Below are 18,190 nucleotides of genomic sequence, written 5' to 3' on the forward strand. Positions count from 1 at the left end.
TTGCGAGATTTTGGGGAACAACCTCCTTCCCTCAGTTAGAGCATTGAAGATGGGTCGAGGCTGGGTCTTCCAACATGACAATGACCCGAAGCACACAGCCAGAATAACCAAGGAGTGGCTCTGTAAGAAGCATATCAAGGTTCTGGCGTGGCCTAGCCAGTCTCCAGACCTAAACCCAATAGAGAATCTTTGGAGGGAGAAAGAAACCTGACTGATCTAGAGAAGATCTGTGTGGAGGAGTGGGCCAAAATCCCTCCTGCAGTGTGTGCAAACCTGGTAAAAAACTACAGGAAACGTTTGACCTCTGTAATTGCAAACAAAGGCTACTGTACCAAATATTAACTTTGATTTTCTCAGGTGTTCAAATACTTATTTGCAGCTGTATCATACAAATAAATAGTTAAAAAATCATACATTGTGATTTCTGGATTTTTTTTTAAGATTATGTCTCTCACAGTGGACATGCACCTACGATGACAATTTCAGACCCCTCCATGATTTCTAAGTGGGAGAACTTGCAAAATAGCAGGGTGTTCAAATACTTATTTTCCTCACTGTATCTCAATATTAATAACACTCTGGTTAATTTTGAGTCTTGAACTGTAAACTCTCAAGGGTTGGCTTTCTAAATATATGTTGGTTATGTGTCTATTCAGAATGACTTATGAGCAGCAACCTTTTTATTTTGGGTATGTCATGTATACATCACTTGCCAAAATTGGGACTGACTGGTATTAATAAAGTTATTTTCCAGCTAAAGTTAGTTTTGATTGATTCGCTTCCATCACAACGATCATTTGTTATTAAATTAGGAGCCGCTAAGACGACACCATTCTCTCTACACAGACTTTAAAAGTGAACCTGTGATAAACGCTGATGGCTGATGGTGACATGCGCATTAAGAATTGGTTCTATAGTTATGTGCGTTTGAATATATGTGCGCAGGTTTGTAATTCCCTACAAACCAAGCCTAAACAAAGTACTGGTCTTTTCTTATAAATTTTGATACAGAATTTTATTTTATTTTGTCACTTCGGGGTAGGTACGCGGGAATTTTCCCGACAACGCTTTATCTGTAGAGTGGTAAAGGGATCCTCCATAGGGAGAGACTAGTTGGCACTTCAGCACTGCGTTGTCATCGGTCCAGGCGAAGGTCCTTCGTCAGATCTGTATACGGCCTGGATCCGGCAGGCTGCGGGAAATATTTTAATCAGCAATATTTTAAAATGTATGCGATGTTTAATAGGCAGCCAATGTAGTGTTGACAGAACCGGGCTAATATGGTCATACTTCCTGGTTCTAGTAAGAACTCTAGCTGCTGCGTTTTGGACCAGCTGTAGTTTGTTTATTAAGCGTGCAGGGCAACCACCCAGTAGAGCATTACAATAATCTAGCCTTGAGATCATGAACGCATGAATTAATTGTTCCGCATTTGTCAATGAGAGCATATGGCATAATTTAGATTTTTAAGATGGAAAAATGCGGTTTTACAGATACGTGACTAGACACGTGACTTTCAAATGAAAGATTGGTATCAAAGAGCACACCCAGGTTCCTAACCGACGACGAAGACTTAACAGAGCAGCCATGAAGTGTTAGACAGTATTCTAGATTATTACGTGTGGAAGTTTTTTGTCCAATAATTAGAATCTCTGTTTTTTCAGAATTTAGAAGTAGGAAATTACTAGTCATCCAATTTTTTATATCAGCTATGCATTCCATTAGTTTTGTGAATTGGTAAGTTTCGTTAGGTTTTGAAGAAATATAGAGCTGAGTATCATCAGCATAACAGTGAAAGCTAATTCCATGTTTCCTAATGATATCTCCTAAGGGTAGCATGTACATAGTGAACAGCAACGGTCCTAGTACTGAGCCTTGTGGTACGCCATACTGAACTTGTGATCGATAAGACATCTCTTCATTTATGCTACAAACTGATAACGGTCAGATAAGTATGATTTCAACCATGCTAGTGCAATTCCACTAATGCCAACATAGTTTTCTAGTCTATTTAAAAGAATGTTGTGGTCAATGGTGTCAAATGCAGCACTAAGATCAAGTAACACTAATAGAGAGATACAACCACGATTGGATGATAGGAGCAAATCATTTGTGACTCTAACGAGAGCTGTCTCGATTACTATGCTACGGTCTAAATCCGGACTGAAAATCCTTGCAGATATCATTTCTTTCAAGAAAGGGACACAGTTGTGAGGATACCGCCTTTTCTAGTATCTTTGACAGAAAGGGTAGATTCGAGATCAGCCTGTAATTGACTAATTCTGTAGGATCAAGTTGCGTTTTTTTAAAAAGCGGTTTAATCATAGCCAGCTTAAAGGTTTTGGTACGTATCCTAGAGACAAAGACGAATTAATGATATTAAGAAGAGGATCTATGACCTCTGGGAGCATCTCTTTCAGTAGCTTAGTCGGTATAGGGTCTAACATACATGTTGTCGATTTAGATGAATTAACGAGTTTGCAAAATTCTTCCTCTCCTATAGCAATAAATGAATCAAATTTCTCCTCAGGGAGACTAAAATGCACTGCCTGATGCGATACTGTAGTAAACGGTTGCATAGTTATAATTTTGTCCCTGATATTATCAATCTTATAAGTGAAGAAGTTCATAAAGTCATTACTGCTGTGCTGCTGCAAACTTCTGGGCTTGAAGCTTTCTTTTTCGTTAGTTTAGCCACTGTTTCAAATAAATACCTAGGATTATGTTTATTTTCTTCTAATAGGGTTGAAAAATAAGCAGATCTAGCAGCTTTTAAAGCCTCTCTGTACGTAATCGAGCTCTCCTTCCATGAAATCCGAAATACCTCTAGTTTTGTTTTCTTCCAGTTGTGCTCCATTTTTCTGGCTGCTCTCTTAAGGGCCCGAGTGTGCTCGTTGTACCACGGCGTTGGACTATTTTCTTTAATCTTCTTTAAGCGCAACGGAGCAACTGTGTCTAAAGTGCTGGAAAAGAGAGAGTTAAAGGTTTCTGTTGCAATATCGAGTTCTTCTAAGCCATCCAGGATGCTGAGATGATGAAACGGATTAGGAAGATTATTGATAAAGCAATCTTTAGTGGCAGAAGTGATAGGTCTAACATATTTATAACACGGAGTCGGCTTTGCAGCCTTGGCTAAATGTAATTTACATGAGACTAGATGATCATCTGAGATGTCATCACTCTGCTGCAGAATTTCAACGGCATCAACATCTATTCCATGTGATAATATTAGATCTAGAGTATGATTATGACAATGAGTAGGTCCTGACACATGTTGTCTAACTACAATAGAGTTTAAAATGTCTTTAAATGCCAATCCCAATGTATCTTTTTCATTATCTATGTGTATATTAAAATCACCAACAATTAGTACTTTATCTGCAGTCAATATTAATTCTGATAGAAAGTCCGCAAATTCTTTGATAAAATCTTTATGGTGCCCTGGTGGCCTGTATACAGTAGCCAGCACAAATCTCAAACGTGATTTATCGTTTACACTATATATTTTTACATTAAGCACCAACACTTCAAAAGAAGTATATTTAAAACTTGATTTCTTAGTGGTGAAAATATTACTATAAATTACAGCAACACCTCCCCCTTTGCCTTTCAGACGAGGTTCATGTTTATAACAGTAATCTTGCGGGGTGGTCTCATTTAAAGTAATGTAATCGTTTGGTTTTAGCCAGGTTTCTGTCAAACACAGCACATCTAGGTTATTATCTGAAATCATATCATTAACAATGAGTGCTTTTGGAGTAAGGGATTGAATATTCAGCAACCCAAGCTTTAGCATTTGCTCATCTGTATTATATCTGTTTTTTATTTGTTGAACATCAATTAAATTTTTAACCTTAGATGGGTTTGGACGTTTTTTGGATTTCCAAATTCGGGGAACAGACACAGTCTCTATATGATGATATCTAGGTGAAAGAGGCTCTATGTGATGGGATTTATCTGACCTTGGTGACGCGAGGCCGCTAGCAGACGGTCGGTTAAGCCAGTCTGTCTGCTTCCTGACCTGGTGCCCAATTTGTCATTTTTTATCTCTATGAGCCAAATTACTAGGGAGAAGAGCAGCACCATCCCAGGACGGATGAATACCATCTCTTTTCAACAGGTCAGGTTTGCCCCAAAAACTTTTCCAATTGTCTATGAATTCTATATTATTAAGCGGACACCATCTCGACAGCCAGCCATTGAGTGAACACAATCTACTAACTATCTCATCACTCCTGCGAACAGGAAGGGGGCCAGAGCAAATTACAGTGCTTGACATCGTACTTGCGAGTTCACACACCTCTTTAATATTAATTTTGGTGATCTCCGACTGGCGGAGTCGAACATCATTAGTGCCGACGTGAATAATGATCTTAGAGAATTTACGATTAGCATTAGCCAGCACTTTTAAATTTGCTTTGATGTCAGGCGCTCTGGCTCCCGGCAAACATGTGACTATGGTGGCTGGTGTCTCTATTTTCACGTTCCGTGTGATTGAATCACCAATTACTAGGGCACAATCAACAGAATTCTCAGTGGGTGTTTCACTGAGCGGGGCAAATCGATTTGTTATGGTAATCGGAACGGAAGAGTGGTTTTTTGATCCGCGACTAGAGCGATCCCTCACTGTCACCCATTTGCCTTGCTGCGCAGGCACTAATTCAGCCTGAACTGAATCATGTAAAGAGTTCACTATGCTACATCCAAAAATAGTATCTAAAGCTCTAGTACTCTTACTATCCTCAATTAAAGTTTGGATGCGTGTCTATAGTTCTGAAATCTTCTCCGTCAGCCTGACTGTCTCCTTGCATTTGTCACAAAATATAAAATAAATCCTATATTGCCGACAGAGAAGGATATGCTAAACATGTGACATGAAGTGCAGGTGACAATAACAGGACAAGACATTACTCACCGAGTTTGTTGACTGATTCTTACTCATCTGGGCTTTTTATGAACTCAAAGGCGCGGGTGCGCGAGATAAAAATAAATAAAAAATAAATGAGCCTACGGGTGGCGTGTTTACTGGCTAGCGAATTACTAGCGTGTTGTGCTAATAATAACGGAAGCTAGCAATGTCAGGTTAATCTGAGATGTTGGGTAAGCTGTATTTAGTAGTATAAACAACTAGAAATGATAGTAAATGATGGTTCAAAACATAAAGAAATACGAGGCTAAGACGGAGCTTACAGCACCGAAGCAAACAAACTCACAGCAGGCAGCGAGGCAGACAGGAGCAATCGATCAACGTTGTTTATCGCGGACAGTTTGTCCAAATAACGTTTTTTGGCAGTGGCATTTAGTTTCTCCCGGTAGGGTCCCTTCTCTTTTTCTTTCAAATTCTCCATTTCTTCCGTTCTTCTTCAATTTTACCTCCTTTTAGCCAAACACACCCACAATTAAATGTCATAGCAACGGCCAGCGAAAACGTAAACAGAGATCGACCACGTCCCATGATGCAACACTGCGTGACGTACCTTCACATTCCCTATAGTTCAACTAGTAAAATGTGTAAAAGTTTATGTAACAATAGCACGTTAACTTGAATAAATGACTTACTGATGATATCCTCCGCTGGATCAAGCCGCGCAAAAAAAACCCCCTCTTCTTCTGAGGTAAACTCAAGGTAAACTCTTCTTCTGAGGTAAACTCAAGGCTTACAGCAAGATTTATTTTCCAATCTTGATGAAAAGCAGAGGAATGATGAAGCTTGATTCCTTGTTTATGAAGGTGATGGGGGTGTTTACAGATTTGTGTGGCTCACATGGAAGATTACAAATCAATTATCTCAACAGTTTTAAAACTACTGATATGTATACATTTGTTTAGATGAAAGGTTTCAAACATAAAATGATGGCATAGTATTTTATTTAGAATTTCTTATTATAAAAACACCATTTTATAGTTAGGAGTTTTCTTAGTCTGTTCATTTGTGCCGAACACAAATAGCTTTCTTAGTCTGTTCATTTTCTTAGTCTGTTCATATGATTGTCGAGTTCACGCGCGTGATCATAGGTAACTAAACCTATGCGCGTGAACTCGACAGTCGACTACTGTGGACTTCGACCGAAAACAGGATGTAAATACAGGTATGTGCGCTGGCTGAATTAACATCACTTTTATTCATATCTTTCACATCTACTGGAGTCAGATTCATCCGTGTTCACTCTGAAGGAATCACTCACAATGACTGGGCACTTGTAATGACACTAAAAGCAGGCTAAAAGCAGGTTTAAAACTTGCCCCATTGAAGTCAACAGGGTGCAAATTTTAAAAAGAGGATAACACGGTGTAGGCAACACCGATTTTTGTCGTTGTTCTCTGTACTGACAGCACTCCAAATTTACAAAAAAATGAGCTCAATGTTAAAATTGACCGGAGTTCTCCTTTAAGATACCAAAACATAAAATAATATCTATTATTTGAAAGTACTGAAAATGTATTAAAACAAACTAGGTCTTATAAAGTAATACATGTCATGAATTTATCAAATTACTTTAAAAGGAAATAATGCACCTGGACACAAAAATATGCATGTCATGCATTGACCCTCAAACATTCATATATTTGCATATTTTTGTGTTGTAAATATTTGTGCTACATTTCACATGTGTTGTTCAGACTACATTTATTTAAACCAAAAAAGTGAATTCTTTTAAATGCAAAGTTGACAAGATTTCAATGAAGTCTATTATTTACATAAGATGTATTATATATGATCAAGGCTGTTCATAGCAGTGATGAAAACTAAGCAGACTCTTTATTCCAGATAAATATGTAAAGCTCCAGTAATAAGAACAAACTTCAAATGATTAAAACCTTTTTAACAGATCATTCTACAAAACCAAATCTTTTGGTGTCTGACAAGTAGCATTTTTTTTACAGATGCTTGTTAACATGCACAAAGCATATACCAGATTTCCAAGTGATATGGAAAGAGACACAAAATAAAACTAATCAACAAAATGTGAACATCAGCCCAAATTATATTTTGTTTCATTTTCTTCCGTCGAATCCTCCAAGTCCTTAAAGCCAAGTTTTTCAAGGGGTTCCTTTGCCATTAACTGTCTGTAAAGTAAATAAAATGTTTACAATTAGTTCTGAAACTGAAATTTTCAACTTCAGGTTAAATCATGTCAGGAAAAACTCACCTGTCCATCCTGCACTCCAGATACTCCTTTGACTCTATCCGACAGCACGAGTTGTCAAAACGGTTGTCTCTGAGGCATCGCATATATATCTCTTTGAATGATTTACATTCACCTATGTACACAAAATTGTGAAAATATATATGAATTCAAAGTCTTATGCTGCGTCCCAATTTGCATACTATCCTAAATAGTATTAATTCGTCCCAAATCGTAATATGTTGAAATTAGTATTCCAAAGATACCCGGATGGTTTTCAGTTAGAATTTGAAGAGCAGATCTTTGCACACTCAAACGGCTAACATTGCCAACAACCCATTGCACATTGGATGGATGAGGATTCGATTAGAACTACAAACATTAATAAAAAGCGTTAAAAAAACTAAAAACATGATGGATGCACAAGGCCGATGGTTAAGTAGATTTGGGGCAACCCTTGAAGGGCACTTCGGGAAGGGAACGCTTTTTGTAGGGGTGTTCCAAATGAAAGTGAACAACTGGATCCCTTCACGAAGGGCCCTTCCACAAGGCCGTAAGTGAAGGGTACATGCCATAGTCACTTCAAGGAAGTAATTTTATAATTTATGGTCATGTGACCTAGCAAATACTTGTGATTTATTTTAAAGCTATAGATGGTGGGAGAGTTCAAATTAACTTACAAATGAGAATTGTTTTGTTATGTTCGTAACATAAGTTTCATAGGAAAAAAATGTGTTCAGGAATGCAGGGTCCAAAGATGAGATGGCAAGTTTTAAAATTGAGAGCAACGAAGTTGTTCGGCCCGATGAGATCTATATGTGTACCGAGTTTCATATTACATGCTTTATGTTCATATTACATGCAAGCATGTTTGATACATGGACAACTGTTCGGACCCCATTCCAGGGCGGAACGGGGTCCGTCCATCCCAATTCAGATTGCGTTCTAAGGGGCGCTGTTGAGCCCCCCTGCCACGCCCGGGCACCAGCTTCAGCCCAGCCCTAATGGCCACATACAGTAATTTTGTACAGTAATTTACCGTTCTTTGTAAATACAGTTGAATACTGTAAATTTGATGAGCAAAATAATAACGGCAAGCTACTGTTCAGTTTTTCCGGGATAATGCAGTATTTTTTAGTCTAGTCAGACGTGCAACAAACTTGCTTAAGCCTGCTTTTAACTCCGAGGAAAATCACAACGTATCAAATCCCATCAACATGCAGTCAAGTCACCTTCATTTATATAGCGCTTTTTACAATACAGATTGTTTCAAAGCAGCTTTACAGTGATAATAGGAAATTAAAGGGTCATGAAACATCACTCGTAAGTCGCAACCTGCTTTGGTGAACAAGGCCAAAGTCCACCATTCTCCAGTTCTCAAAGCTCCCTCGAGAAAATGCTTGCTACACACACATAGTTAGATGTGTCCGTGGTTAATGGCCAACCAACCGCCCGCAGCGAGTCTAGCCCTGGCAGCATCGCGGGGAAAGATATGCAACGCACTGGAACTTTTGCACCATGAAAACAAACACTTGCGTCCCATGATTGCCTCTACTACGCAACATCACAGTTTGACATGTCTGTCATTGGAAAGATCGACGTGGTGTAATGAATAATTAAGAGACGGTGTCTTCTCATTGGATAAGAAAACTCAGTCTCATAAATAATTATGAGACACCGATGAGTCATCACAGTGTGCTGTGACGCAGACACGATGAAGATTTTAAACCCGAAAAAAGCGGATACTATTAAATCTAACAGATGCTAACATTGTCTTCAATGGTGTTCAACACACATACCTCTGTTAAAATCTCAGAAAATTTGGTTTAGGGTTTCATTACCCTTTATTGCAACAAAGATTGTTTTTGGCTGGACAGCAGCTCTAGAAGAAAGTCATTTAAGTAAGTTTTTAATTGATTCATTTCCATTGTAAAAATCATTAGTTATTAACTTAGGGGTCAGCTACATGACACCGTTTTTAACTGAAAACAGAAAACTTTTAATGCGTCCTGGCAGTTCATTTACACGACAACAGTGGCCTGAGAACACAAACTTTGAAACAGGTTTCAAAGTGCACATTTTTGAAAACGGGTTTTGAAAGCAACACCATTATCATCTCTGTGTAAACTTCAAAAACGTGAATCAGTGAAAACAGTGACTGCATGCAAATGCGTATTACGTGTTTAGTCTATAGACATGAATGTTTGAATGCGTATGTGCGTGGGTGCGTTGTCTTTCTTTACAAAGTGACAATTACTTGTCTGGCATGCATAATACAGCGTTTTTTAGTCGTTTCCGCAGATGTGTGTGAACGGGAATCATTTTGATAACATTTTTATCTGTACAGAGGAAAAAAGTTTGTTGTGAAAAAAACAAAAAACAAAAACTATTATTAGCGTAGATGCCATTCTACTTATGATGTAACAAGTACATCAGGTGTTATGGGAAGTGTTCCCGGTTCCGGCTGACCCAATTTATGCAGCCTAATAATCCTTTTACATGATTTGAATTATAGAAACTGATAATGTGCTGTGTGTATGCCAGATTAAAGAGATGTGTTTTTAGTCAAGATTTAAACTGACAGTGTGTCTGCTTCACAAACAGTGCTAGGAAGACTGTTCCAGAGTTTAGGTGCTAAAAAGGAAAGGATCTACCGCCTGCAGTTGATTTTGATATTCTAGGTATTATCAACTGGCCACACTTTTGAGATTGCAATAGACGTGAAGGACTATAATGCGTTAAGAGTAGGCCTGTCACGATGCTGAAATTTGGCTGACGATTAATTGTCTAAAAAATTATTGCGGTTATGACGATTAATTGCCAGTTTTAGGGCTTTGACGATTAATTGTCTGTTTTAGGGCTTTGCCGATTATGCCGATAACAGTTAGTTATTTAAAAGTTCACAGCACAAAGCACAGATGTTGAGCGTACAAATCCTAGTGTATATCTATCCAACAGTTTATTGATCATTTGTTTCTTTAGTTTTAAATTCCAGTTGTGCGTTTGATGCCAATTCATAGTCCTTGTGCTGTGTGATCTAACAAACACAAGGTAGCAAGTCATTTAGAAACAGCAATAAACTCCAGCAAAATAAAGCTCTGTGGATTTGCATAAAATGACTTCTACAGACCAAGAATTATAAAGAGAATATATCATATTGGAGAGTTGTGGCGCACTGTTTGAATGCTGAACGGAGAATGATTGACAGCCGCAGTTGAAGACGAGTTTCCGTTAACTTTTATTTAATGATGTAAATATACTTCTGGCCCTCATATAAAGCTATGGAATGGCTTCAGATGACATTGAATATATATTGCAGGAAAACTTAATTAGTGCTTGTCTATTTTTTTTGGTCCATTGGTCCCCCTTGTGCCGTAGGCCTATAAAAGAGCGCAATAAGCGGTTAGATCAAATAACCGCGATCAGACTGTTATTATTTATCGCAACAGGCCTTGTTAAGAGCTCACTCAAGTACTAGGGAGCTAAACCATTTAATCCTTCGTAAGTAATTATCAAGATTTTAAAATTGATATGATGTTTAATAGGGAGCCAATACAGTGTTGACAAAACCAGGCTAATATGGTCATACTTCCTGGCTCTAGTAAGAACTCTAGCTACTGCGTTTTGGACCAGCTGGAGTTTGATTATTAAGCGTGCAGGGCAACCAGCCAGTAGAGCATTACAATAATCTAGCCTAGAGGTAGTAAATGCATGCCATGAACTAACTTTTACACATTTGGCATTGAGAGCATATGTCGTAATTTAGATATATTTTTAAGATGGAAGAATGCGGTTTTACAGATGCTAGAAATGTAGCTTTCAAATGAAAGAGAGGTATCAAATGGCACACCCAGGTTCCTACCTGATGACGATGACTTGACAGTACATCCATCAAGTGTTAGACAGTATTCTAGGTTATTACGTGCGGGGGTTTTGGTCTAATACTTAGAATCTCTGTTTTTCAGAATTAAGTAGTATGCAATTACTATTCATCTAATTCCTTATCAGCTATGCATTCTGTGAATTTTGTGAACTTGTAAGTTTCGTTGGGGTGTGAAGAAATACAGAGCAGAGTATCATCAGCGTAACAGTGAAAGCTAAAGCCATGCTTCCTAATGATTTCTCCCAAGAGTAGCATGTAGCCTACAGGGTGAAAAGCAATGGTCCTAGTACTGAGCCTTGAGGTAATTCCATACTGAACTTTTGATCGATATGACATCTCTTCATTTACTGCTACAAACGGATGGCGGTCAGATAAGTATGAATTGAACCATGCCAATGCAATTCCACTAATGCCAACATACTTTTTGAGTCTATTCAAAAGAATGTTGTGTTCGATGGTATCAAATGCAGAACTAAGATCTAGTAACACTAATAGAGAGATATAACCATGATCGGATGATAAGAGCAAATCATTTGTAACTCTACACTGTAAAAAATTGCTGTAGTTTTTACAGCGAAATTCTACAGAAAATTATTGTTTTCTAATTCTACAAGTTATTACTGTAATTTGCAATGCATTATGGGTCAAAAAGAGTATTACAGTTGTTAACAGTAAACTTCCCTATCAACTGTAAATTCATTTACAGGTATGAAGTGTTGTCACTGTAGCTCATATGTTTTTACAACAATTTACTGTGATGTGGCATTACGGGATTACGCGCGCTGCATTCAGGTTTGAAAACTGAAGAGCAAGCAGCAGCAAGAACAGCAGAAAGTAAAAGTCAATATTCAATCAATTTTTGGTAAGTTCTCTTAAATTCACATTCATAAATATGAAATTATGCCTACCTTTAATGGCGTTTAAGCGATTCATATATTTTGAACAGAATTAATAATTTTAATTTTAATAAATTTAGGCCTATGTCAGATGTAGTGAATTGTATTGACTTGTAGTTAACAACTGCGTGTTATCAGGATATTTAGTGTGTTGTAAACGTACTCAATTCCAATGACATTACGTTTATTTAGTAAAGAATTGTGACATTGACTTTAAATTTCTTGTTTCAGGCGAGACGAGAATCATGAAAGGGCGCGTGCGCCATCTGCTTTCAGGTGGTGAGAGACGAACCAGGGCCCGGTTCCCCAAAACGTTCTTATCGCTAAGTAGTTCTTAACCTATTCCTTAACCTCTCTCTTAACGTTATGGCACGATTGCCGACACGTTCGTACGCTAAGTATATCTTCTGTAAGTCACACTTTCGTAACGTTGGTCTGGACCACTCTTAGCTTTACCTTATCACTGTTGCAGGTCTATACGAATATAATTCTGAAGTTTTAATACACCCAGACAGTATTCAATTAGGCTAATTCAAGTGTTTTCATGCAAAGAATATTTTTTTTTTATAAAGAACACCGCTTTCTCACATAAAAAGCCCCTGCACGAGAGAATAATTGATTCTCGAGCCATCGATATCAACCAATTCAGCACCATCGCCACGGACAGCACCCAGTAACGTTGCACGTAAGAAGGTATATCTTAAGCAGCTTCCTAAGGTATGGTTCGGGGAACACACTTAGGAACATAAACAACTTTGGTAAGATATATCTTTCGAGTCTTCTTAGCGCGCTAAGAGTGAGCGTTATCGGGGAACCGGGCCCTGTTCTAAAAGGTAAAAACATCACATGTCATGCTAATATGGATGAATGCAGCAGTTTGTGCAGTTTCTTGCAGTTTTCTTCGCCTTTGCGATTGAGAGAGTATTTGTAGAGCATTTGCAGTTTGGCAGACACAACATATTGACTGAAGTGCACTGGTGAGACAAAACTACATACAGTAAATAACGTTAAGTTACGTCTAGATTGCTTTGCTGACGAAAAACATTAGAATATATGATATTAACATCGTTGGATGCTGCGATTTTCTCATTTATTTCACCAGTTTGGATTTTTTTTAATTTTATTGAGAGCATGTAAAACCAGTGTTAACAAAAGCCTGCTGCGTCATAACTAAATTGAACGTAACGTAATTTGCAGCGAACAATGAAGGAATGCATCCGTCGAAATTGGCAAAAGATTTTATATTTTAATTTATTTCACTTGTGTTCAAAGTTCCCATAATGTGCAGATTGCTTTGCTGACGAAAAACATTAGAATATATGATTTTAAAATCGTTTGATGCTGCGATTTTCTCATTTATTTCATCAGTTTGGATTTTTTTGAGAGCGTGTAAAACCAGTGTTTAACAAAGGCCTGCTGCGTCATAACTAAATTGAATGTAATTTGCAGTGAACAATGTTGAAGGAATGCATCCGTCGAAATTGGCAAAAGATTTTATATTTTAATTTATTTCACTTTGTGTTCAAAGTTCCCATAATTATCGTTTTCTCAATTTAACTTGAACCTAAATCTAAATGAGAAATGTATCACTGTAAACTGTGTCAACACGAGAGCAATACTATTGTGGGTTTTACTATGCAATACTATTGTGGGTTTTACTAAGCATATGAAAGTACACCGCAATGTTCCAAACTGCTCTTTCACCTGTGGTGTACCTGACTGTTCCCGTGCATTTACAAAATTTGCAGCATTCAAGTCTCATCTGTATAGAGACCATAGGGGTTATCAGAAGTCTCGTAGAGGTGTCAGATCTGACCAAACAGACACAACTCTAATTTGCCAGATTGGATATTGTTATTTCACATGTACATGTCTGAGGGACTTAAGCATTTAAAAAGCCATATTGATGAGGGCAGAGAAATAAAATGTCCTTATAAGAGTTGTGAGAGAACATTTAGTGTAAAATCCACATTTGCATCTCATATATCAAGAACACACAAAAACAGTCCACCTGAGCTTCTACATGAAGAAGTTTTTGCAAACCCACCACAAACTGTGTGTCAGCCCTGTACATCTCTAGATGAGAGTGAGGGGCCTGAGCCATGTGAGGTGATGAAATTTTTTTTCTGAAGAATTTGACTGTTTTATTTGAAACTGCAAAGCAAAGCTTCTTTTACCTTCATCTGTAATTCAGACCATCATTGAGGAAGTCCAAGAAATTCATGATCTGCCCAGACAAATGTCTACTCAAATTAAGGACAGATTGTCAGAACTTGGGGTGTCTAGCGACGCAATAATTCATGTAATTGAAGACCTCAAAAAGAATGACATACTTAAAGCTGGCAATTCTATCTTGCGTACAGACCACTGCCACAAGACAGTCTTTAAAAATGATTTCAATTATATTGAGCCAACGCCTGTGTATTTAGGTACTAATGACTCTGGGAAAGAATGCTTTGCCCAGTACGTGCCAATAAAGGAAACTCTTAATGCCCTTTTTGAATCGGAGGATTTCAAAAAGCAATATGAACTATCTCATTCTCGACTACCAAACAAAGATGTGTTTGAGGACATTTGGGATGGACATAATATTGCCAATAGTGCCTTATTTAAAACAGACAAATCATCGATGGCCTTGGTTCTTTATCAAGATGCTTTCGAGGTTGTAAATCCTTTAGGATCAGGTCGTAAGAAACAAGATTTTGGCTGTATATTTGACACTTGGTGACATTTTACCATACAACAGGTCCAATATTGATCAGATGCAGCTTGTTCTTCTCTGCAGGGAACAAGATTGTAAGCATTTTGGACAGGATATTGTTTTTAATCAATTGATTAAAGACCTAAAAGACCTAGAGGAGTGTGGCATTGCATTGAATGATGGTAAGGTTAGTAAAGGGATTCTGTGTGCAATAGCAGGAGACAATCTGGGGTCACACAGTATTGGTGGGTTCCTGGAGAACTTTAGCAGGAGTACTTTTTTTCGTAGATTTTGTGACATAGACAGACAAACATTCGTGTGTAGTCCATTGTCAACTGGTTCAAAAAGAACAAAGCTGTCATATCAGCAGCACATTGAAGATTTAAGAGAAAGCAACAGAGAATCGGTGTGTGGAATAAAATGTGACTCTGTATTCAACCAGCTGCTTTACTTTCACGTCAGCCAGCCTGGTCTCCCACGTCTAGGTCATGACCTTTTTGAGGGTGTTGTTTCCTTTGACTTGGCATTATGCCTCAACCACCTGGTAAACAAAGAGAAGCATTTCACTTATGAAGAACTGAATAGAAGCATAAGTCAGTTTACTTACCTTGGAAATGAAGCAAATGACAAACCGCCAGAGTTCCCTTTCGAAAGCTACAATCGATGCTGCGCTGCTCAGCGCATTGGGAACATATTTTATCGTGACCAGCTGTGAATATTGTGTATAACACGTCAATGAAATTGACCCGGAGGTAATATAGCCTCGGTCGGTGACGTCATCGGCGCGCCCCCGCGACACGAGGCTATAAGTAGATGAGCCACAGGTGCATCGTCAGGTCTTTTGTCTTCAGACCATTACTGTGCATGTGTGAACGTCAAAACTCTCTCTCTACCTTTTTATCTGCTACAGATCTTTGTTAGTTTATGACAGCAGTTAGTTTATTCAGGCAGTGTGCAGTGTGCTCATTTCTCAAGTCTTTTTCTCTCTCGTTACTAGGGATGGGAACCGAGAACCGGTTCTTCTACAGAACCGGTGCCCAGTGAATCGATTCCTTGGAACCGTTAGCATGCCTCCTTAACGATTCCGCTTATCGGTTCCGCTCATTCAAATGTGACACGTCATCACACACGTGCTGCGTTGTTTTGGTTCAGAACGTAGCAAACACTATGAGCAAACATGGCATCGAGACAGAAGCGCTCTGACCGCGTCCTAACTACATGCGACGCGACGGCGCGACACGCAATAAAAAGTATAATTTTCCATGTTAATCAAAGTTTAACCAGCCGCGACACGCGACGATTCTATTTGAAACGTATCCTATTTTACTGCGACGTCGCGCTGGAACAACAATCTCAAAGTGTGGCAATGATAATATCAGGTACTATTTTTGTGCTTTATTTAATGTTAAAAGCGTGTATAATGTGACTGAATATCATTTAGTGCTCCCAGCTTTGTAGCTGTAAAAACAACAATGGATAAGTCCCATCAGATCTTGAAATTAAACAAATGGAAACAAAAACGTTCAAAATGTGAAGAAAACCTGTGTATTATTTGACAAAGATTGTTTTAGTAACTCAATAGCCTAATCCAAATGAGCACTGTTAATATTCCAAAAGGCACAAGCTCTTCCTTAACTGTTTTCAGTCTGTGTTCTTAGTTTTTATGGCACATAAATGGCAGTTTTATTTATTTTTTTGTCCGGACCAATGAATGTGAAAATTATCAATTTCCTAATCCTAAGGCACTCTTCTTGATAATCTTTCACACACTAGCGTGCCGTGGCATACTGGTTGAGAAACACTGCCCTAGGCTATAGGTCCCTGGACTTTACTTTGAGAAGTAGCTCACCTACTTTTAGGTTTGTTCTGAGGTTGCTACACATAATTTGTGTATACTCTGTGCTGTGTCTTCTGATCAGATATTAAAGCGAGTTAATACAAACAAATATGTACTTATTCCCTCACCCAATAAGAATCGATAAGAGAATCGCTAAGGAATCGGATCGATAAGCAATATCGATAATGGAATCGGAATCGTTAAATTCTTATCAATTCCCATCCCTACTCGTTACATCAAAGAGTTTAAAAAGTAAAAGAAAGTGGAGAAATGAGCCAACAAAATAATAAGTGTTGTGTTCCTCCATGCTCCCGTCCCATGTCAGAACTGGATACACACAGACACACACTTACTGCTTTGTTTGTTTGGGCGCTTCTTCGGCTCAGGCAGAGGACATTGAATCTCGTGGGTTTGTCGCCTCCGGGCGTTTCTCTCTTGATGATAAAAGGAGATCGCTTGTGGCGATCGCTCGTGCAGTGGCCAGATTACTCTGATCACAACAAAAAAAAGAGTCCCATAAAACAGTCTATAAATAAATAAAGATTGTAAATATTTGTGTCTTGTGTCCGAGCCATTCTACTATCGCGGGTGCGAGGGCACGCGATTATATGATACTGCCTCAGTTTGGAGAGACGCTCGCGGGCTATCTCTCCCCTGGGATCACATTATCAGATGCATTTTCAGCGGTCAGGCTGGTACTGCGTTGTACACCATGGCCGTGCTAAAGGCATACCAGGTTGATCTTATGAAAGATTTAAACACAGCCTATCATCCAGACCGTGTTTGCTTGTCTGATTGGGATGTGTTTATTGCTGAGGAACTGATATTTATATATATATATAATATTTTATATAATATAATTTTGTCTGGCTGTTCTTCGGCCACATTTAATTCTGAGGAATTAAAGCTGCCTCCGAACACATCTCTCGTTATGATAAAACGTTTGAGAGGTTCTCGAGGTGGTGACTCGTGTGATGGCCGGATTACAGCTAGACTGCCCTCCTTGAGGATCTCCATGACGTTAACTCGTTCATGGAAAAACCTTATTCTTCGTGCATCTTTGTGCCCTTGACGTATTAAGACTATCATAGGTGCAGGGGTGTGTGGTTATACGATGATGGGCCAGTCTGAAGAGACATTTTCTTCTCTTCTTTTTGCTCATCGTCATTTTAGGAGGGTTCAAAAGCAGAGTGTAACGAGTTGCGCTCTCCCTCGAGAAAAAACGGGGACCTGCTCGTTGCACTCAGCAGCTGCATAATAGACCTAAGACAAAATCCTGAGGGTTGTTTTGTCCCAGGTCTGTGGGGGTGTGCCCCTACGGGACGAGACATGTAAATCAAACAGCTCCTACCTGACACCCTCACAAAACCACTGTACTTCCTCGCCACCTCTGGTGATTTGGGGAGCAGCGGTTTCCAGCGAAATGTTAGATGTTCTGTTGCTTTTCTGCTGTCATCCAGGACACGGAACATCTAACATCCCCTCAAAAGGAAGTGTTAAGTTGATACCACTCTCAGAGAGTCTGGCAGCGTGGAAACTTCTGCCAGGTTTTTCTGCTTGGGTATTAAGTACAGTACAAATAGGATAGAATCCAATTTATTAATCGTCCTCCGCGTTTCAACAGAGTGGTATTCACTTCCGTGAGACCGGAACTGGCGCATGTACTGTCACAAGAGATACAATCTCTGCTGAGCAAAGAGGCCATAGAACATGTTCCTCTTCCAGAGAGAGAGTCAGGCTATTACA

The 18,190-nt window shown here is 38.8% G+C and overlaps 1 protein-coding gene across 1 annotated transcript in view; it reads right to left on the reverse strand.

The window, feature by feature from the left end:
- Positions 1-6,611: 6,611 nt before the first annotated feature.
- cox19 (cytochrome c oxidase assembly factor COX19) overlaps positions 6,612-18,190 on the reverse strand; it is a 56,489-nt gene continuing 44,910 nt past the window's right edge. Inside the window, exons 2-3 of the mRNA XM_084135840.1 lie at positions 7,152-7,263; positions 6,612-7,068 (exon numbers count right to left, since the gene is read on the reverse strand). Of these exons, the coding sequence (XP_083991966.1) occupies positions 6,975-7,068; positions 7,152-7,263 (206 nt within the window). The 3' untranslated portion in view covers positions 6,612-6,974. The remainder of the gene's footprint in view (positions 7,069-7,151; positions 7,264-18,190) is intronic.

The sequence above is a fragment of the Abramis brama genome, assembly GCF_963993115.1.
Source record: "Abramis brama genome assembly, chromosome: 14".
In the NCBI taxonomy this organism is placed as follows: Eukaryota; Metazoa; Chordata; class Actinopteri; order Cypriniformes; family Leuciscidae; genus Abramis; species Abramis brama.